Source organism: Parasteatoda tepidariorum, chromosome 3 (assembly GCF_982258835.1).
Source record: "Parasteatoda tepidariorum strain Cologne lab strain chromosome 3, Ptep-v5.0, whole genome shotgun sequence".
Taxonomy (NCBI): Eukaryota; Metazoa; Arthropoda; class Arachnida; order Araneae; family Theridiidae; genus Parasteatoda; species Parasteatoda tepidariorum.
Window position 1 is genome coordinate 16,104,199 of NC_141757.1, and position 22,964 is coordinate 16,127,162.

Here is a 22,964-nt window from a genome sequence, read left to right on the forward strand (position 1 = left end):
GCATGAACTTGTTCATATACAGAAAAAAAAACATTATTTGATGTTGTTATTCCACATAACATTCAACTGTACGATGGACTTAAGTTTATCATAATTGAAAACTAAACTGAAATTATTTGTTTAAGTTATAATAATATATTTATTCTATTTTAATTAACAGTTGGTGTTAAAAAAAAAAATTTCTCAATTTTTTAGGTTTTTTTCTACCAAGTAAAAAATAAACATGTTATGCTAAAGGATTTTTCATATAAATGTAAACAATTCTTTGCCTAATTCCTTTGAGTACATAATATTTTGTATGTTACTTAATTAAAAAAAAATATTTTATCCCACATTTTCAATTAAATTTTTTTTTTGGAAAGATATTTTTCTTGACCGAGGAAAAAAAGAAAACAAACGAAAACAGTTATAATAGCACTCTTTAAAATGTACAAAACGTTTCAACGTAATTATTCTTTTAATCCGTTTCAGCGAGCCTGTTTATTTACATTTAATCACTTTTACTGCTAATACAAAAATAAAAACGAACGGGAGAAGGGGAAAAAAATAAACTCAGTTTTTTTCAGTTTCCGTAATTTCCCTTTGTGTTCGTCGAAATGGTCCCTGGATGGCTGCACTATGGGTAATGACATGTAAAATCAGTTACGCCAAATGGGATCATTTGGCGACTTCTTATGCTATAGGCTTCAATTTATCTAATTTGCATACAAGAAAATTTGTCCGAAATCTTATAAAGCACTTATTTTATCACATTTTTGAAAAGAAGTATGCGATGCTTAATGCATTTTTGATAAGGTAGCATTTATTGAAATGCGAAAGCTTTGATAAAATTTAAAGATTCAATTTTTGAAAGTTTCCTACTTTATTTGGTTCTTTTATGTTTGCCGTTTTATATATGTACTGTAACAATTCTTCTTTGAGAATTTTTTTTTTAGTTCAGATTACTATATCTCGGTTCATTAACAAAGCTATAGAGACTATTTTGCCGTCGTTGGCGGTTTTTATTTAAAGTTTAAGATACGCAGAATCTTGTCAGTTTTTCTGCCTTGGAGCGTTAGAAAAGTTTGTTTTTTTTAAACTTTTTTAACTGTCTGGCATACTTTTAAGAAAAGACTCTGAAATGCAACAAAAAAAGTATTAAAAAAAGAAGCAGAAAGAAAGGTCATTAAATCGTCGTTTACCGATTTTTTTAACGTTCCGTTCGGAAAAAAAAATTATTTTTTTGTTGTTTAGAACTTTTAACCGAATCACAGCGAAAGCGTATAAGAAGTATAATTTTTTTTTCTCTTCAACCGTCGAAGATAATATGCACGCATTTATGTATGGGGAACTGAAAGTAAGGAATGTGTTGAGGGGTTATTTTCAAAGTATTTATTTCTTTTTCTTCAAAAAAAAATTTTTTCTTTTGAGATTTTTTAGAACGGAAACTAAATAAACTTTACCTCGTTTATGGCAAAGCAATATTATGTGTTTTTGATTGTTTTTAATGGATCGAAATATTTCTTTTCTCGTAACAGTGAATGTACGTGAGGAATTTTTTAATCTATATTGAATTTATTCTGGTGGAAAGTGTGCATTTTTTTTATTTATTTGCAATTGCAGGATAAAAAATAAAAGAGAACAACGAAAGGAAGAAACAGAAGCGCAAAAAGTCAGTTCCTTATTAGGTGTCTCTTCGCTCATGGTGATCGAAATCCCACAAAAAGCTCTACAGTCGAGATTGTGGTGGCTATTTATAGGAAAAAGGCCACAAAAGAGACGGTTTTGCTCAGATAAATCAGATTCGCGACTAAACAGTCTTGTGGCGGCTATTTATAGAAAAAAAGCTTCGCTCAGATGGATCAGAGAAGCGGCTAAATAGTCTTGTGGTGGCTATTCATTGAAAAAAAAGCCACAAAATAAGCAACAGTTTGGCTCAGACAAGTCAGAAGAGCTGCTAAACAGTCTTCTGGTGGCCATTCATGTAAATAAAAGCCACAAAATAAATAACAGTTTGGCTCACACTGATCAGAAAAGCAGCTAAACAGTATTGTGGTGGGCATTCATAAAAAAAGACCAAGCAATAGATGTACCCCCAATTCAAATTCATGTACCCCCAATCCCAAGAACGCTGCAAACACGGGGGTACATGTTGGCCCAGTGCCAAGAATGTTGTAATAAACGTTTAAAGAAATATGTTATTGAAAATATGAACGGGACTGGAATATTGTTGATAGTAGTTACCATTTGTCGTCTGTACCAAAAACTTGATGGCTGTATGCATCTTTCCATGTATTACCCATATTTGTACGTTGTGTACTCGTAAATGAACTATCTTTTGGGAACTTAACAGTCCAAGGAGTCATGGATTGCATCCGATTCATTTCCAGATTTTGAAACTGAATTACCCGGGTGTGAAGCGAAAGTAAGAACGGAAGCTTGACCCACGCTATTCTACAGAGTATTAACTATCCACACATCTAAGTCTGAAGCATGACAATCTAATTGCTTAAAGTTGCAGATTAATAGGAATAAAATACACTCTTATCACAGCCTGACTGTGGTAGGGGCATACAGGGAATTTGCCTCGGGCCCCCGCTTCAGAGGGGGCTCCAAATTGAATAGAAGATTTACATACAAAAATACAGGCTTTTGATTGGCTTAATTAAGCCATCGCAATTGCGAAATTTTAGCTGAATTCCGCCCTAATGTCAGCAAGGATACGAATTTTTCGCATATAGATGAACAAAGTTAGCAATCAGAAAACTGAAATCAGCATGATGGACATAGAATTGTCAATAAATCAATAAAATGGACAGAGCGACGTTTTGTCTGCCATTGGGGGGGGGGTCTTTATAGCTATTTTAGGTTCTAGTAAATTTTCTTGTTGTTTATAATGAGGTGTCCTAGTACCTCCATAAAGTTTGGTTCTTCATTACTGAAGTAGTGAAGCTGAGGGCGGCCTCAAAAAAGTTTTTGCCCTGTGCCCCAATTAGGCTAAGTTGGGCCCTGACTCTTAAAGATTTTTTTAAATGCTATCTAAGGCGTAATTATTGTAATGCATAGGTGATTGTGCTCCGGAAAAAATCCGGACTTCCGGATTTTTAGTCCAGAAGTTTTAAGAAATCATCGATCACATTTATATATAAAAATTATTGTATATTTTATTTAAAAATATTAGAACTACAATTTATAACTTGGCACTTGGCATCTCTTTCATTTGTAAATATTTTTTCTGGTAGAATAATAAATGTGATTAGAGATAAAAGTAAGCTTACACATAATTATTCATTTAAATAATGCTGCATATAATTTATTTAGAATATCATGTTTTGAAAATTTCAATGACCTAAATTTATAAAGATATTAATTTTTTGAATGATTTTACTCAAGAAATTTTCAGGATTTTTGAGTTGGGCCCACTATCGCCCCTGTCAATGTGTAAAACTTAGATACTGTTGCTTTAAAATGAGCATGTAAGTTAATGTTCTTAATATCCAGATAAAATCAAAATGAACATACTTTTCAATCTAGAACACTACACACGGCTAATGTTCTTAAAATTGCTGTCGATGATTATTCTCTAATTAGTGTTGAATTTCTAGAAGGGTGACCGGATTCAAGATCTTAGGGGATGAGCGACCCCCTGATATCAGCGTGAACCCCCTGATGAGAGATTCAAATTATCTGATCCATGTAGATCAAAATCTCGCTACAAAATCACTGATTTAAGATGTACTCGTTCGGGTGTTGATTACTTGTAAATAAACTATCAAATGAGTAGTTGTCTTAAGGTTGACATTAGGATGTGATGGATGAAATTTATGTAAAAATTAAATGCAAGAAGGTTGAAATACAATTTATTTGTAAACTTTTTTTTTCAGTTGCTGCCCATTTTTTATCTAAATTCACTGCTGAAATGGTTCATAAAAATCACAAGACACGACTGAAATGTGAAGCGATTGGAGACAAACCTATTTCGATCACTTGGATGAAAGATAAAATTGCCATCAAGCCTCAAACGGATCCAAGGTAAAAAAATTGTTTCTTTCAGGAACTCGCATGAAATTTTACTCAATGCAGTCCCTGGCCAAATTAGTAGACGCACTATATGATTCTATGTAAAATCTTAATAATCAGGAGATGCTATAGAACTTCATTGTTTTTATGCGGTTGAAACAGGTTTGCACTTGTTTATGTTCGTGTATCAATTGGTATACATTGTAATGCAATACGTTAAGAATAAATACAAATGGGAAATATATGAAAAATCTCCTTAATAAAAACCCATTACATGTATGTTTAAATATAAAAGTATTGCCTATAAACTCGTGCAAAACATGTCATTATTAAAAAACTGCAGTGCGTCCAATAATTTAGTCTTATTATTATAATATACTCATATAATATCTGATATAATAAATATTCTATATTTATATAACATATCGTCTAATGTATCCAATCGTCGAATTTGTATTATACACTGGTGGACAAAATTAAGAGATGGAAGACACTTTCCCAAATATCTCAAAAAATACTGAATATAAATAAATAAAAATTGGTATGGATATAGCTTATTCCATGATAATAAAGTATGCAAAACAAAAATGAAAGTGCCATTCACTGGCAAGACCTATTGCCAATAAATCCAATGTAGTCTGAACTTAAGGATAAAAGATGACAATAAAAGTGAGGTTAGTACAGTGTGTGTTGCCTCTAGTATAGTGTATGGTAACCCCTGACAGACAGACAGCATGCACAACGAGTATGCATGCTGTTAATAAGGGAGCTAAGGAGGACTTGTGGAAGACCCTCCCATTCATTAATTTTTAACTCCAGAATGGTTCTGGGGGGAGGTTGGCGCATCGCAATAGCTCTTCCAAGAGCATCCCAAGCATGTTCAATAGGATTCAGGTCAGGGGATTTGGCTGGCTAATCCATTCGTTGAATATCCTCGCTTTCCAGATACTCATCAATCACGAGAGCCCTATGTGGTCACGCATTGTCGTCCATAAATATGAACTCAGGGCCAATAGCGCCCCTGAAAAGACGCACATAGGGCTCTAGGACCTCCTGCCTGTACATCTGGGCATTCACGGAACCATTGTCAAACACATGGAGTTGTGTGCGGGTATCTTGCATGTGCGAAAATGCTTTCCATCTCTTAATTTTGTCCACCAGTGTATATCGTCTAATTTAACCAATTGATAAACGTAAACGAGTGCAAACCGGTTTCAGTCGCGTAAAAAGAATAATGATGTATAGTATCAGTAGTAGGGTTTTAGGGCTTCTGCGCCAGGGGTCCGGGGGTCCCGCGGATGTACTCTTGAAGGGGGTTGGGGGGATCCATGTAGGGGGCGTGGTCGAATGCGGGATCCGGGGGATTTTCGGGGATCCCGCGGGTGCACTCTTGAAGGGGGTTGGGGTGATCCATCAAATGTGACAGCTACTATAGTTGAGGGTGTTTTTTATTTTTTTTATTTAATTTTTTAATCTTTATTTTGTAACGAAATATTTTTAATTATTATTTCTTAATTTAATTTTTAATAATTACTTTTTAAATTATTTTTTATATAATTATTTCAATTATTGTTTTTAATCTTTATTTTTAATTCTTGTTTTTAATTAGTTGTTTTGTTGCTTTACAAGCCTCTTCGTCATACATGCATGTTATAACAGGTAGATTCAAGATAAATCAAGAATAATCTTGCATTATTCAGCAATGTTTTTCTCCGCAAGAGGCGCTGCATTTTTATTTAGTTTCAAAATTTACCGCTAGAGGCTCTGTGATCAACCAATCAGAAAGGAGTATTTCAATGACATCACTACTTTTTCAACCAATGAGCGCATGAATTTCAAGAACCAATCAGAAATGAGAGAAAATAGTATAAAAGTATATGTTCTTATACAAATCGTCATTTATAATTTGGTTTCTGCCTTAGTGCCTTTTAAATATTCGTAACGAAGGAATGGCTAACATGAAGCGAAAAGCTGATCATAGCGAAGTAAGTATCTTTTATTTTTATTTTTTTTTATAATATGCATATATTTCTGTAGTATTTTATAATCTAATAAATGTTTTTGATTTTTTTTTTAGAACAATCAAGGATCTTTCCACGAAAGCAGTATTCCTTCCAATATGTTTATTTTAGTAGAAGATGTCTTTATTTCCACTACTATTTACCGTGATCGAATTCTGGTTAATGTGAGACGATATAAGAAACATGGAGAAAAGTACTATCCATCGAAAGAAGGAATTACTCTAACGCCTTACCAGTTCATCCATTTGGTGAACAGTTCATTTTTGAGAGAAAAGTCAACTGAAAAGAAAAAAGACCACCCCCTTTATGAATATTTCATCAACTTACCATACCTCATCGATCCAGTGACTGTCTATTCTAATACAAGTGTTGGCATTCAAGACAAAGATAAATTTCAAAATATTGTATGCATTGAATTTGGTGAAACCATCCTGCTCAAAAAAGTCTCTACTTGTCGAAAGGGTAACACCTACACAACTAGCATAACCCTGAATGATGAGCAATGGGAAAAAATATTCTCAATTCGGGAATTTTTGATGGACAATTTATATTATTTAAAATACAGTAATTTGGACTTTAAAAAGATGTTTGAAGAAATTTTAAAGCACCCTGTACCAGTGACAGCACCAGAAGACGAAGGAACTATCGTTGAAACTTTAAGACACCTCTTACGGACTGAAATATACATGTTACTCGCTCAACACAAAGACTTAATGAATCCTATGGAAGTAAGTCATTTAGAACTTTCAACCAACACGCGAGCAATGTTTTCTGAAGCTGCCATGAACTTTAAACCTAATGAAATTGTTAAAAAATTTTATAATACTGTTAAAAACAAAACGCTTCATCCTGTCACACAAAATAATTTATTAAACTTTGTAACTGCTCATTTCCTAGAATCAATTGATCTTGTTGAAATACTTCAAACAGCCAGAAATGATTTTTGTACTAGTTCAGATTAAATAAATATGTTATTATTTTCCAAATTATATAACAATATGTTATTATTTTCCAGATTAAATAAATATTCATTCACTATTTTTCACTATAAATGGAACCAACCCTAATAATATTCTTCATTTATACTTTGCATTTCATACTGTTAACATGGAATCCTTTTATAAAGATCCCAAACATCCAGCTAGTTTTGGGGGTGCGGATGCAATACATGGTGCGCTCAAAAAAAATCTGCATAGGAAGAAAAAAAAAATGGAAAATGAAGAAAAATTGGCATAAACGAATGGACTTAAAAGTTTTAAGAAAGATTGAATGTAGATTTTAACGGCACATCTATGCTTTGCAATGAAGAGTGATTGAACTATTCAAGGAAATAGTGTTATAAACTATGACTGACAGGACTATAAATAGAAGTGAAAAAATTATATTATTTCATTCATCATGGATCTTTTGAAATTGAAGCATCCCTTTACAGCCGTCCTGGCAGGTCCAACTGGTAGTGGCAAAAGCTATTTCATCAAGAAAGTGATCGAAAACAAAATGTTGCAGCCTTTCCCAAAATCTATAGTGTGGTGTTATGGTGTTTATCAAAAACTGTACGATGAGATGCCTAATGTTATTTTTCATGAAGGACTTCCATCTGATTTGAATCAATATTCAAATGCATTAATTGTGATTGATGATCTCATGAGTGAATTGGGAAATGATCCTCAATTAACAAAACTATTTACAAAGTTTTCTCATCATAAATCTTTGAGTATCATCTTTGTGGTCCAGAACATTTTTCATAAAGGAAAGGAAATGAGAGAAATATCTCTAAATGCCCATTATCTTGTATTATTCAAGAATCGAAGAGATCAATCGCAAATTACACATTTAGGATGTCAATTGTACCCTCGAAAAGTTAAATTTTTTCAAGAATGTTATGCAGATGCCGCATCAAAACCTTATGGTTATTTACTCATTGATTTAAAGTGTGATACCGAAGAATCCTTACGCATGCGTACTGGTATGTTTCCTGGAGATACTTATTATGTGTACCAACCTCGATAACTTCATTTTGACTACGAATTCTTAGCCAATAAGATGTCTGCCGTGGTAATTGACTTTGAAGGTTTTCCACTCCCATCAGGAAGCTACATCATCAAAGAACTCGCATTTCAAGCCGTAGAAGGTAGTTCTATCTCGGGATTATGCACCTTCAAACCACCGTACCCTTTCGAAGAACTATCAGCCCGTAAGAAAATGCAATACAATTGGATAACAAGAAATATTCATCGAATCGACTGGAATCAAGGACTGGAGCCTTACGCCAAACTTCGTACCATTCTAACATTTTCGTTTGATATGTTTTCACACATTTATGTGAAAGGACTCGAGAAAAAAAAAGTTTTTGGAATTTCTATCTGGAAGAGTGTGCTATGATTTAGAAGATCTTGGCTGCCCTAAAATAGATGATTTAATGCCATCCTTTTCTTCCTGCCCCGCACATTCACCTGACTTTAAACATTGTGCCGTCGTCAAAGCAAAAGCATTTGCTCGTTTTCTCAAAGAAGAGTTATAAAAAGCTTCCACATCTGAGAAAAGAAATCATTTGAAAGCGAGATGTCTGCGTGTGATGTACGAACTTTAGAGCTCATAAAACTGATCTCGAAATCTAAACATTGCAAATCACTTATAAAAAAGTGTTCAAAGCGTGAGATTAAAACCCTGTGCGAGTGTGTTTTGAATGCTCTTTGTGGTAATATACCACTTACAAAAACTCAAAAAAGTCGTTTATCTCCTCACAAAGAAAGTTTAAGAAAACTTGTGAACAAGAAAACACCATTATACAAGAAGAAAAAAATTCTTATTCAAAAAGGAGAGGGATTCCTATCCATTTTACTGCCTGCAGCTATTTCTGTCATTAGTTCTTTAATTCATGGAGTATAGTAAGAAATTTGTGCTAGTTCCGGAAGATAGAATACAAGTAGCAGAACATCTATCCGAACTGGATCAACTAATGAAAAAAATTCTTCAGAATAAAAAGTTATCAGATGAAGAAAAAGTGACTTTGTATTTACAAGTGTTGCAAAAATATACACATTTTTCAATTCAGAAGCCTAATATAGAAGAATTTGAGTCACGTCAAACAGAAATTCCAACAACAGAACCAGCGAAAGAAGAACCCATACAAATAAAAAATGAAATAGAAGATCTGGGAGAAAGAATCCTTAGTGTAGTTCCAGCTCGATGGCAGGATAAAGCAACAGAAATGTTAAAGTTTTTGAAAGATCAAAAATCTCTCCTTTGGAATAATAAAGGTGAAATCATTTATAAAGATGTAACTGTTCCTGGAAGTAACATTGTAAATCTCCTCAATGACTTTTTAAGAAATCGGAAATCAGCCCCAGAAGGAAGACATGTATTTTTAAGTGCTTTGAGTGATGTTAAATTACCAAAACATTTGGATGTAAATAAAAAATTGTATAAAGAAAATAAAATTGTAAAAAAACGTGTAATGTATGCTCGCAGAAATGCATGGTTAAAACTTTGAAATAAATGCTATTTTATGTATTCAAATTTTCGTCTTTATTGATACTTTTTTCTTTCAGGTGTAAATATTTTAACTTACTAAAATTTACGGAAAAAGTTAAAAATAATAAATGTTTTTTTTTTTTAAAGTAATAAATGTTTGGAAGAAAAAAAAAAGTGTTAGAAATTTTTTTTTCTCTAATGCATTAAAAAATTTGGAAAAGAAACGAAAAAGTTTTTTCTTGCGTAGAAAAATAATTTTTCGCCAATAAAAAAAAAATTGTTTTAAAATAAACTTTACAAAATATTTTTATTCTAGAGTGAAAAAATTTTAAAAATAAAATTTGGAAAAATAATTTTTCTTAAGTAGAAAAATTTTTAGAAAAGTAATTTCTAAAAACAAAAAAAAAATTTGGAAAAAAAATTTTAAAAAGAAAATTTCCGAAAATAAATTATGTAAAAAAAATTATAAAATTAAATTTATAAAAAAAAATTGTGCAGAAACATTTTAAAAATAAAAACTTCGTTAAAGTTTTCTCATTTAAATAAAATTCCGAAATATAAAATTTTCTAGAAATGTTGTATAAATTTTCATAATAGAAACAAGAAAGACACAAATTATTTAGTTTAATTTCTTTTTATTTTTTAAAAACAAATCTTAAACCATATCGTTTCTTTACAAATTGAAACATCAGAAAATCATTGATATACAATCGATTTAAAATATAATACATAGAATAATCTTGACATCGCTTGAATAAAAAGTAAATACAATATTGTCCGCATACATTGGACGTAGGTGATTGAAAAACTTTGGAATTCCATCGTACATTTGAATAGGAAGAGGTATTCATATTATAAAATTCGGGAGGTCTTCCATACGAGTCATAAAATTCTAATTCCTTTTTATCATTCACGAATAATGCAAGCCAGTGAGATCCTGGTCGGGATGAGTCATCTGCATTCATGATAGCACATGTATTTTCTTGTAGATTAGGAATCTTATCTCTTGAATATACTCCTTGAAAGTAAGGCGATGTTATCTTCTCTCGAGATAAAATGTGAAATAATTGTAATCCATCCATTCTTTAATTTCCGAAATCGTACAAAATATTTCTTGACTTGTTAATTTCTATTAAATTTTCAAATTCGGCAAAAATGATTACACACACAGTCTGCTCTAATGATTTGCTGAATTTTAGTTCTAATCGTAAGTTGCTGTGTTTGATTAGATTTAAATGCTCTCCAGAACATAAATCGGGGGAGAGATCAAATCCGAACAAAGTATTTCCTTTCACGTATTCTTCTCTCGAAATAAATATTCCTTTATCTTGGCCCATTCGTTCCGTACCCACAAATAGAGTTTGATAGGCACGAATGTATTGATTTTTTGCAAAATCTAGTTCCAATGGATTATGAGGTACAGGTTGTCCATCTACATACACTCCAATAAAATTTAAATCAAAGTGTTTAAAATCATAGGGAGATTTCGAAAATGTTCCATGAAAAGCTTCATTATCTACACAACCAATAATAACTTTTTTCGGCATAGGACCTGAAAATACGTTATCTTGGATAAAAGACATACTTCCCTTAGGAATCGAATACACTTTGCATTGCACTCGATTAATGGGGTATTTTGCACTTGTTTTCTCGAGTGCTTTAGCATGACCAAGTAACACTCCTGGATTCACACGAACTTTTCGGATAAACAAAGACACATGATCTAATACTACTTTAAATCCTTCAGATCCTTGTAAACAAAATTCTGGCTTACTTCGTATCAATTTTATTTTCACATCCACCAAATTGAGTAACAGACGCTCTTGGTGAAATAAATCGGAATGTATACATCCAATCATATCCACTGTAGCACTTTCTTTGATAAAAGCAGTTCTTTTCTTTAAGCCATCATCAGAATCTTTGTAAAATAATTCAGCTGTTAATTGAGAAGTTTTGCTATCGTATCCATGGTTGAGGAGAGTTTCTATGTAGGCTCGATAAGGATAAGTATTACTTGAATTGGATACAATACGATCATTCAATGAAATATCAACTTGAGAAAATAACGAATGAAGAAATAAATTCACAGGTCCAATAGTATCATCTTTAGTGATGAGAGTATTATCACTTTTTACAATTTTCGCTTTCACATACAATTGAGTTTGGCTGAGATCTATGTAATCTTCAGCACTTCCTGAAACGTGAAACTCTACAGGTGCATTATCAAACACATTAGAAAGAGGATGAAACTGTATCCACTGACCATCTTGAATAACAGTTTGAGTACTAGGTAAGTTAAACAACTCCAATTCAGATTTCACACATTCGGGAGAATCTTTCAATAAAAATGCCATTATGGATCAAAAATATCACGTCCACTCACTTTGCGAGCTTTTGATGAAATGATTCTTTTCTGCTTCTTACGCTTCCTTTTATACTGTCCTTTTCCCACCATCGATTGTACTTTATCAATAGCTTTTCGAGCTAAATTTTTTCCACTCTCTTTCGCTCTTGTTTTTACAGCTTCTTCCAAATTTTCGCCAGATAATACATCAGATGCAACACGGGTTCCAGTTTTTAAAACTTCTTTTCCAATAGTTTTACCACCTTTTACTAAAAAGGGTAGTGCTGCTCGAAATAATCGACGAAATATACCGCCAAGTCCATAGCCTTTTTGGAAATTAATACCTTTATAATAGGACAAACCCGAGCCAATTTGACTCGCATAATGTTCTTCGAATTTTTTAGTACAACAAACGTACGGTACACTCATCTTGACGTCTTCTCTTCAAATGAATGTTTCAAAAACGCATCGTACTATTTATAGTATTTGCTTCATGCGGAAATGTAAAACTATGATCACTTTACCACTTTCAAAAGGTACGAAATTACCTGAATTCAATCTAAGCTCCATTTGAATAGTTTGAAAGGAGTGCCTCATCAAAGGTAAGTATTGAGGTCTATCATAATACTGACTGATTGTTTCACCGTCATGTCCTTTTATTCGAACCATCCGCAGTAGAGGAGCTTGTGTATCTCCGACAATTTGGAGTGAAATAAGATCTGTGTACACATAGAAAACTGAAAAATTAGACCACGCGTCAGCCACAAATTCGCTTTTCTGGTTACCCGTAATCACTGCATCGCGTCGAAATCCTAACAATTCAGCTAGCTTTTCTAAATAAAGACTGCAACCTTGAACGACGTTAATTTTTACTCGTTTCGTAGCTTTATTGTAACTTATTGTAAACCGGCTAGGATTTTTAGGTAAAGCAAGTTGTATAGCTGATACAATATCGAACATTGATTCATAACACCCCACATCAATTGTTTGCTTTACAGTCGATACGATATTACCATTACTTATCTTGTATTGAAAATAATTGTTACTTTCATTTACGTTCAGCCAAGAATGGGGATAGATGATTTCAGATAGGCCTACTTCCCATTCACCGTTTAGATTAACTGGTATCGGTAACTGCGTCTTAAAATGAGAGATTTTGTTGTTAGGAAAAAACTGCATGGAGCTATCAGAAGGTAACGTCACGTAGAAAGACATTTTCGAGAATGAGCCTTCAGAGGTTAAGTTTCACTATTTATACTTTTTGAATATCACTCACCCAGGCATTAAACTTTTCAGGATAGCCTAAAAATTTCACGAAATATTCTGTGCTTCCTCCCTTCCTTCTCTTTTTGATCACTTTTTCTACCGGATAGAAGCCAGAGTCTACTACCTTTTGCAATTCTTCTTTATAAAAAGTACCTTTGATCTCTTCACCTTGTAAGTCTTTTAATCTATAAACAACAGGAATTCGAGGAATAATTTCATGAATAGTGAATATTTCCCGACTCCAGTTGTGTTCGTATCCTTTTTCAAAATGACCTTTCAGTCTGCTGATTCGTACTGTATCTCCTAATTTAAAAACAGGTGGATTGCGTTTTAATGTCTTCAAATCTCCATACAAATTTTCCAAGACCTCACTGGTATTGCTTTTATTAACGGAAGCTGGTTCCATTTTAATACTGCTATGTCGAGTGTGATTGTAACTCCATATTAATTGATCAATCACATCGATGTAATTTTTAGTATTGAATTCTGTGAAATATTTCCACATTTTTGTTTTCAATGTTCTATTAAATCTTTCCACAATACTTGATTTCGTAGAATTATTTGTTGTAAAAAATTTAATCTGCATGCTTTTCAAATAATGTTGAACTGTTTTATTTTTGAACTCTGTTCCATCATCCGATTGAAGTAATTCAGGCTTTCGTTCCTTAAAAATAGATTCTAAGGCTACTTTTACATTTTTTCCCGTTTTATCTTTTAGCGGTATGGCCCAAGCATACTTTGCGAAAACGTCAATGCACGTTAATAAGTATTTATACCCTTTATTGAATTTAGAAAGAGATTGCATGTCGACTAAATCGACTTGAAATTGCCTGTTCATATCACTCATCAAAACACGATTCCGTTGAAATTTGCGTCTAACAGGTTTATGCAGTGTATAAGAATCTTTAAAAGAGAGCCACTTCTTAACGGTATTTGCATTCTCTTTTCCTTTGAGCGCACCATGTATTGCATCCGCACCCCCAAAACTAGCTGGATGTTTGGGATCTTTATAAAAGGATTCCATGTTAACAGTATGAAATGCAAAGTATAAATGAAGAATATTATTAGGGTTGGTTCCATTTATAGTGAAAAATAGTGAATGAATATTTATTTAATCTGGAAAATAATAACATATTGTTATATAATTTGGAAAATAATAACATATTTATTTAATCTGAACTAGTACAAAAATCATTTCTGGCTGTTTGAAGTATTTCAACAAGATCAATTGATTCTAGGAAATGAGCAGTTACAAAGTTTAATAAATTATTTTGTGTGACAGGATGAAGCGTTTTGTTTTTAACAGTATTATAAAATTTTTTAACAATTTCATTAGGTTTAAAGTTCATGGCAGCTTCAGAAAACATTGCTCGCGTGTTGGTTGAAAGTTCTAAATGACTTACTTCCATAGGATTCATTAAGTCTTTGTGTTGAGCGAGTAACATGTATATTTCAGTCCGTAAGAGGTGTCTTAAAGTTTCAACGATAGTTCCTTCGTCTTCTGGTGCTGTCACTGGTACAGGGTGCTTTAAAATTTCTTCAAACATCTTTTTAAAGTCCAAATTACTGTATTTTAAATAATATAAATTGTCCATCAAAAATTCCCGAATTGAGAATATTTTTTCCCATTGCTCATCATTCAGGGTTATGCTAGTTGTGTAGGTGTTACCCTTTCGACAAGTAGAGACTTTTTTGAGCAGGATGGTTTCACCAAATTCAATGCATACAATATTTTGAAATTTATCTTTGTCTTGAATGCCAACACTTGTATTAGAATAGACAGTCACTGGATCGATGAGGTATGGTAAGTTGATGAAATATTCATAAAGGGGGTGGTCTTTTTTCTTTTCAGTTGACTTTTCTCTCAAAAATGAACTGTTCACCAAATGGATGAACTGGTAAGGCGTTAGAGTAATTCCTTCTTTCGATGGATAGTACTTTTCTCCATGTTTCTTATATCGTCTCACATTAACCAGAATTCGATCACGGTAAATAGTAGTGGAAATAAAGACATCTTCTACTAAAATAAACATATTGGAAGGAATACTGCTTTCGTGGAAAGATCCTTGATTGTTCTAAAAAAAAAATCAAAAACATTTATTAGATTATAAAATACTACAGAAATATATGCATATTATAAAAAAAAATAAAAATAAAAGATACTTACTTCGCTATGATCAGCTTTTCGCTTCATGTTAGCCATTCCTTCGTTACGAATATTTAAAAGGCACTAAGGCAGAAACCAAATTATAAATGACGATTTGTATAAGAACATATACTTTTATACTATTTTCTCTCATTTCTGATTGGTTCTTGAAATTCATGCGCTCATTGGTTGAAAAAGTAGTGATGTCATTGAAATACTCCTTTCTGATTGGTTGATCACAGAGCCTCTAGCGGTAAATTTTGAAACTAAATAAAAATGCAGCGCCTCTTGCGGAGAAAAACATTGCTGAATAATGCAAGATTATTCTTGATTTATCTTGAATCTACCTGTTATAACATGCATGTATGACGAAGAGGCTTGTAAAGCAACAAAACAACTAATTAAAAACAAGAATTAAAAATAAAGATTAAAAACAATAATTGAAATAATTATATAAAAAATAATTTAAAAAGTAATTATTAAAAATTAAATTAAGAAATAATAATTAAAAATATTTCGTTACAAAATAAAGATTAAAAAATTAAATAAAAAAAATAAAAAACACCCTCAACTATAGTAGCTGTCACATTTGATGGATCACCCCAACCCCCTTCAAGAGTGCACCCGCGGGATCCCCGAAAATCCCCCGGATCCCGCATTCGACCACGCCCCCTACATGGATCCCCCCAACCCCCTTCAAGAGTACATCCGCGGGACCCCCGGACCCCTGGCGCAGAAGCCCTAAAACCCTACTACTAGTATCACCTGACAATTGAGATTAACCATAGAATCTTATAGTGCGTCTAATAATTTGGCCAGGTACTGTAGTCTCTATGCTGCAAAAAAATGCTGGTAATATATTACTTTTGGAAACATAATTTTGTCCCCGTGCATATAGGAATTGAATATTTAAGTAATGAAATATCAAATATTAACGCACTCTTTTTCTTCGTTTATTTTAAAGAACTCTCACAATGAATATTTTTTCTATGTAGCATAAAAAAGTGCTGTTATTTTATGTATTACTTTCGAAAACTTATCTTTCTTGTACATATATGAACTAAATATTTAAATAATGAGGCATATATAATTACGTTATCTACACTTATTCTTGCAATAAAATTTGTTTTAAAAAAGTGCAGCTTAATAATTAATTAATTAATATCAATCTTGAAACTTCCTGATTATTTCATTAAAAAGAAACATATTTAATTATTTATGTTTAAAAAAAGACGTTTTAAATGTTTATATTATCTTCTTAGAACAACTAACTATATATTTTTGTTTGATCGAAAAATATTTATTCATTTCATTCGAAAGAAATTTTGTTTTGTTAGGATATAGTTTGTTCTTTTAGTTGCTAATTTTCAAATATTCAAGAAAGGCAGTTGTTTACTAATTAAATAATTGATTTGCTGTTTTTGAGAAGGAAATTTTTTATTTATTTGTTAAGAAAATTATTTCCAAATTTATTTTTTAGTGCAGGTAAAGCATAGTGTTTTGTTTAGGGATAGTTTCTTTTTCTACATTTATAATTTTTGTATTTTTATGGATTTCTTTACTTTAAGCAATGTGTTTAAAAATTTAGTGTTCCTTCACAAAAAAATTTTATAATATTCTTAACAAACAGCTTTATACTTTTTCCAGCAATCATCTTAAGCATAAAATTTTCTGTTTTTAATATTTTTACTTACTTCATTACTTCACTTTACGTGACTTATATATATATATATATATATATATATATATATATATATATATATATATATATATATATATATATATATATATATATATATATATATATATATATATATATATATATATGTTCAAAATGAAGAATAAAACAAAGAAAAATAATAGACATATGAAAAAAAAGGGGGGGGGGGGAATAATAAGTAAAAAAATAACAAACGACAGTTTAAAAAAAAAAAAAGGATGAAATTTTATTTAAAAAACCGGAAAAAAAAGATATAATCTTTTCTTCAGCCCACACGATTATATCCGCAAAACAGAGTGCTTTCTGATATTGTATCAATGAAGCCGAAGCAAAATATATTAATACAATAGTGTGAGGAGCACTCAAAAAATTTTTTTATAAAAATAACAACAAATAAAATCGATCACAAGAAGTAAAAATAAGTAACATGTAAAAACAGAAAATAAAATAAAAGAAAAAACATTAAAAAGGGGACTATAAAGCGAGTAGCAAAATCATATCAACTTACATGGACAGAAAATTTTTCAAGAATGATTTAAAAATGTTTTCGCAGAAAGATTGCCAGATTACAAAATATGAAAATAAAAGCGTGAATTGAGTGTATCAAGAGGGTTTTAAAATGTCGTTCTTACTGCACTGCTGAAGTGATTTGTTATTCTGAGCTTTGATTTGTTAGTTACCAAGGATGGGCCCGAAATGGATGTGCGCAAGGTAATATTATACTGGATAATTTTAGAAATGGATCATAAATAGTTTTAAAAGATAGATATTTATTTAAGAAAACATATAAAATAGAAAAGAGAAACATAAATTGCCTGTTTTTGCAAATAATTTTAGCCGCAGATTTGCACGATATGGATTAGTTAATTTTTCATTGCACGTTAATTTTTCCATGTGCAAATCCATTTCGGACAAATCCGTGTTAAAATTATCTATTAAATTTTTTTTCTTTGATAACTTAAATAATTTTTCTATGTGCTTATCCATATCGTGCAAATCTGCGGCTAAAATTATTTGCAAAAACAGGCAATTTATGTTTCTCTTTTCTACCAAGCCTACTGTGCCCATCGCTGTTTTCTTGACCTTGGGCTCTAAAGCGCAGACGTTTCTGTTCGGTGGTTAGCCAAACATAGAACCCCATGTGTTTAGTCCACAAGCAAACTTGGTACTGATTTTATAATCCCACTGAAAGAATGAAAGGCTCAGTCAACCTTGCCCGATCCGAGAATAGAACCCCAAACCTGTAGCACGGAAGTGCTACCATTGTCATTTTACACATTATTGTTATTACTATAGTTAAAACAATTATGTAAATTAATACATAGTAAAGTTTACTATGTAAATTTTATAGTTAATAATTCCAGATTTAATTATGGAGCTTAATTGTTTTTATTCCACCGTATTCTTTTAACATTTTTCAACACATTTACTTAATTTCAAGTTTCTGAATCTTACAGTTTTTCTGCATCAAAAAAAATATAATAAAAAATATAACAACTAAAATAGAATCGGCTGCTACGAATTTTTTTTATATAAAGAAGAGAAGAGGTTTATTAATTTATTGTGAAGCCACAAGTGGAAAGTGATGACAAGTGGAATGATTTTGAAGAGATTTATTAATCTATTTGTTTATTTTTGGTCGAGTTGAACTTCTTAAAACATTTTTTTTTATTAATTAAACACAGTAAAGTCACCATGAAGGACAACAAGTAATATAATAAGCAGAATTTTAAATAATTTTAATTTTTATTGATACTGTATTTTTCAATTCTTTCGCGATGTTTAAGTTTAAATTTATTCGAATTCAACTAATAACTGGCATAAAAACCAATATAACCTTAGATTACTCACGTTTTCTAGAAGAATTAAATGAAAGCCACATTAGTATAGGCATTAGAAATTCGAACAAAGAAATTAGAAACTTATCTAATTGCTGCCGCAAGCAAAGCATTAAAATGTTGAGAGCAGAAAAGTTCAAAGTACTCTCCACCTGTGGCTATTAGCTTTTGTCTCTTTCTGCTAATGAGTACCAGGGGGGTTAGGACGAAAAGTACCCACTACTCCCTGTTACCTTAATGCTGATGCTAGTAACTAATTGCGTATTTCTCTTTAACTCTCTAGCTCTATCCGAAGGATTGATAGAATAGTAATAACATAAAAATAGTTAAGATAGGTATTTTCGGTTAACTAAAAAAGTACTAATAGTTAAAAGGTTTCTTATACTTTAGTACTGTAGGCATCTTAACAATAATTGTTTGTAAGTGAAAGATTTAATTTAAAATATTATCATGAGTTAAATAATTGTTTGCTAAGTAACTATTTTAGAAAATGAAATTACATCCAGTCCAGTCTTAGAAATGAATCTCTACTTTTTGACGATTCAACAATCCTTCATCTGTATTTCGTAATTTGAGAATCATCTCGTCGCGAAATCACGTTATTTGTGACAAAATGCGAACTCTCAAATATATATGACGAAAATGTTTCCTCTTCTCTGAACCTCATCGCAGTGCATTGTGGGAGATTGTTTATTGGAATGACGAAACTGGAATGAAGAATAGACGATCGAAATTACAGTGACGAAACAGGCAGTTACTTTAGTTTCGCAAATGTTATCATAAATTAAATATAATTGTGTGCAAAGCAACTATTTTAGAAAATAAAATTACTTGCAGTCATATACACTCTTAGAAATGAATCTCTCACTTTTGACGTTTCAACAATTCTTCATCTGTATTTCGTAATTTGAGAATCATCTCGTCACGAAATCACGTTATTTGTGACAAAACGCTAACTCTCAAATATATATGACGAAAATGTTTCCTCAACTCGGAACCCCATTGCAGTGCATTGTGGGAGATAGTTCACTAGAATGACGAAACTAGAATGAAGACTAGACGATCGAAAATAGAGTGACGAAAAAAGCCGATCAGCTTGTATGGTGGTCAAGGTTTCGAATCCCGTTTCGAGCATGCATCTGTTCTATCTGTCCTTCTTTTGATGTTTTGGCGACATTGGTCCACTTATATGGTACCCACGATAAAGTGTTAATTACAAAATGTACAGTACCGGCCAAATTATTAGACACACTATAAGATTCTGTGTAAAATCTTTATTATCAGGTCATACTATACAGCTTTTTTTGTTTTCTCGCGACTGAAACCGGTTTGCATTTTCTTACTTTCGTGTATCAATTGGTTAACATTGTAATGCAATACGTTAAAAATATATACAAATAGGAAGTATATAAAAAATCTCCTGAAAAAAAATCCATTACGTGTATCTTTAAATGTAGAAGTATTGCATAAAAACTCGTGCAAAACATGTAATTATTAAAATACTACAGTGCGTCTAATAATTCGGTCTAATTATTGTAGTAAACTAATGTAATACCTGATATAATAAATATTCTATATTTATATAACATATTGGCTAATTTATCCAATCGTCGAATTTATATTATATATCGTCTAATTTAACCCATTGATACGCGTATGTAAACAAGTGCAAACCGGTTTTAGTCACGTAAAAACAATAAAACTGAATAGTATATCACCTGGTAATTAAGATTTTACATAGAATTTTATAGTAGGTCTAATAATTTGTCCAGGGACTGTAGATAAATTAGGAGCTACGAGATTTTTTTTTAAATAGAGTAACAAAATATTTCTTTAATTTTGACTAAATTCGATTCCTCGAAGAAGTGACGAGAGTTATTTCGTCACTTTGATGAAATCTTTGCTCGAAACAAATAACAGGAAACGGTTTCGTCAAAAACGGAGAAAATTTCGTGAAATTTGCGCATCCCTTTTTTACAGTGTACGCAGTCTTCAGCAATGATCACCATTTATATATCTTTCAAAATCCTTATCAAAAATGAAATAAAAAATCGCTACTGAAAAAGGTAGGACTGAAAACATCAAAACCTGTTTCATTGCCGGAGAAAGATGAGGAGTGTTGAAATACGATTATTAGTATCTGCAAGCCTTGTAAGGCATTTAAACTGATTTCATTATTTCTTTTCTTTCACCCTTTTTCCTTTATTAGTAATTCAAAAAACTTGAACAGCTTTTTTGTTTCTTCCTCGTTCTAATATTAGTTTATGAACCTGACAGAGATTACAGAAGAACCTGTACTACAACCTGTACAGAACAACCTTCGAAAAAAATCATCTTTCTGCTTAAAACATTCTTTGGGTTCTGTCTTAACTTCCCACTGCCCTACACTTTAATAAATTGATGTTAAAAATCCCTTCTTTCAAGTTAAAACATGAACATTTAAATTTCTTAAATAAAACATTTGAATATCACAGCATTGCATGATGTGTAATTTATACAATTCAGTAAGAGTTATCCATTTTCTTTTGGTTACCATGGCAACGTCACGTTCGCTTCAACTGCCAATTATATTTTAATTACATGAGTTGAAATTTCTTCAAATTCAAATAAAACGCTTGACTTTAAAAATGAGACAATATGAAAAGCGTAGAGTATTTTTTTTCTTTTTTTTTTAAACTGGAATCAGTGAGGTTTTTGAAGTCCCAATTCACAAGCCGCGCAGATTCACAAGTGCAGATTTGACAATTCCAACGAGTTTATTGATTTAGATATATTGACTTTTTAGTTGTGTTTTACTTCCTGTAACATAATTCTATTGATATTGAGATTTAAATTTATAAGGAGAAAAGAATTGAATCGAAAATTTTATTTAATGAGCTAATTTAATGCTGATCTTTGTACTAATTAATCGTCTCCTGTAACTGTGCAAATATATCGGAGATTTATTGTCTTATTTTGTTCGCTTTAAATATTTTATAGTTGTAAATTTAATATTATTATATAATGTATATTATTATCTTCTTTTGTTGTCTTTAAATATTTTATAGTTGTGAATTTAATATTATTTTATAATATATATTATTGTCTTCTGCTTCTGTTATTATGATTATTAGTAATTTTGAATTCATGTGAGTATAATTTTATAATGTTGAATATGAACAATGCGCATGCGCAGGTTTCTCATCTAACCAATCAGGGACATTCAATAACTTGGATAGTGTTGACAAATCATCCAATTTCTTGGAGTAAATTCGTCCAAGTTCTCGGTTTCAAGAACTAGATCGTGTAAACAGGCCTTAACAGGAGAAACAGAATTAGACAACCCTTAATGCGTGAAAAACGCAAACAGTGCATTCTTTTTCAGTCACTTACTTCGCTTTATCTCCTGCTATTAAACCTTTCATTACTCTAGCTGATTAAATATATTTTAAATTTAAAATCTGCTGTTTTCCCAGAAAAATGTCTCAAGAAGTACAAACTATTCATCCAAAAGATGAAATAGTTAATGTATACGTTGCAAATAAATATTTTAGTCATACGATTCCCAAATAGTAACCTTGTTTAGGATTTTTCCCATCCTTCTCCCAAAAATAGCGAAATAGTATCGTCGGATACCACGTGATGAGGGCGGAGCCAAGTGCCAACTCCTGGTGAACGAACTGTAGCCGTTAGTTTCATAAGTCTAGAGGAATCACTGCATAATAAGTTTAACTTATTACGGAACATAAAAAATAGCCTCATTAATTCCTTTTCCATTTTTTCTTAGTTTTTATCCTAATGTAATTTATAACAGTTCTTGAATGTACATAGGAGTGGTTCCAAGATGTCAGATTAAATATATGCGTCACCACATTCAAAATTGGGCAGTTTCCTGCTGTATTTCTTTGCCCTTCCTTTTTTGAAACGACTTTTATTGTGCCTTATATTGAATTATACGCACATTAAAATCCTTATTCTCAACGCTTTCTATTTATATACTATTTTAAAACATTCAAAACATACGTTTTTCACCTAGCTATTTTAATCAATCCAGCCTAAACAATTTATTCCATGTACTTAAACTGAAATTTATTTTACATGATTTATTTTTGGCTTAAGAAATCGCTTTTAGAATTACATTATCTTCAATAATTCTTTAAAGAAAAATTTTAGAACA

At 31.5% G+C, this 22,964-nt stretch overlaps 3 protein-coding genes across 5 annotated transcripts in view; 2 read left to right on the forward strand and 1 right to left on the reverse strand.

Moving 5' to 3' along the window:
* The window catches only part of LOC107450135 (cell adhesion molecule Dscam1-like), a 446,044-nt gene that overhangs the window by 356,324 nt on the left and 66,756 nt on the right, over nucleotides 1–22,964 (forward strand). For all 3 annotated transcript variants that reach the window (XM_087158866.1, XM_087158865.1, XM_071186796.2), the window contains exon 12: nucleotides 3,864–4,011. In XM_087158866.1, coding sequence (XP_087014992.1) covers nucleotides 3,864–4,011 — 148 coding nt within the window. The remainder of the gene's footprint in view (nucleotides 1–3,863; nucleotides 4,012–22,964) is intronic.
* Nucleotides 5,331–7,180, forward strand: LOC147812974 (uncharacterized). The gene is made up of 2 exons (XM_087158465.1): nucleotides 5,331–5,984; nucleotides 6,077–7,180. The coding sequence occupies exons 1-2, from the start codon at nucleotides 5,949–5,951 to the stop codon at nucleotides 6,980–6,982; spliced, it is 942 nt and encodes a 313-aa protein (XP_087014591.1). The 5' UTR covers nucleotides 5,331–5,948; the 3' UTR covers nucleotides 6,983–7,180.
* LOC147812975 (uncharacterized) lies at nucleotides 13,196–15,942 on the reverse strand. The gene is made up of 2 exons (XM_087158863.1): nucleotides 15,272–15,942; nucleotides 13,196–15,179 (listed from the first exon to the last, which is right to left on the reverse strand). The coding sequence occupies exons 1-2, from the start codon at nucleotides 15,305–15,307 to the stop codon at nucleotides 14,274–14,276; spliced, it is 942 nt and encodes a 313-aa protein (XP_087014989.1). The 5' UTR covers nucleotides 15,308–15,942; the 3' UTR covers nucleotides 13,196–14,273.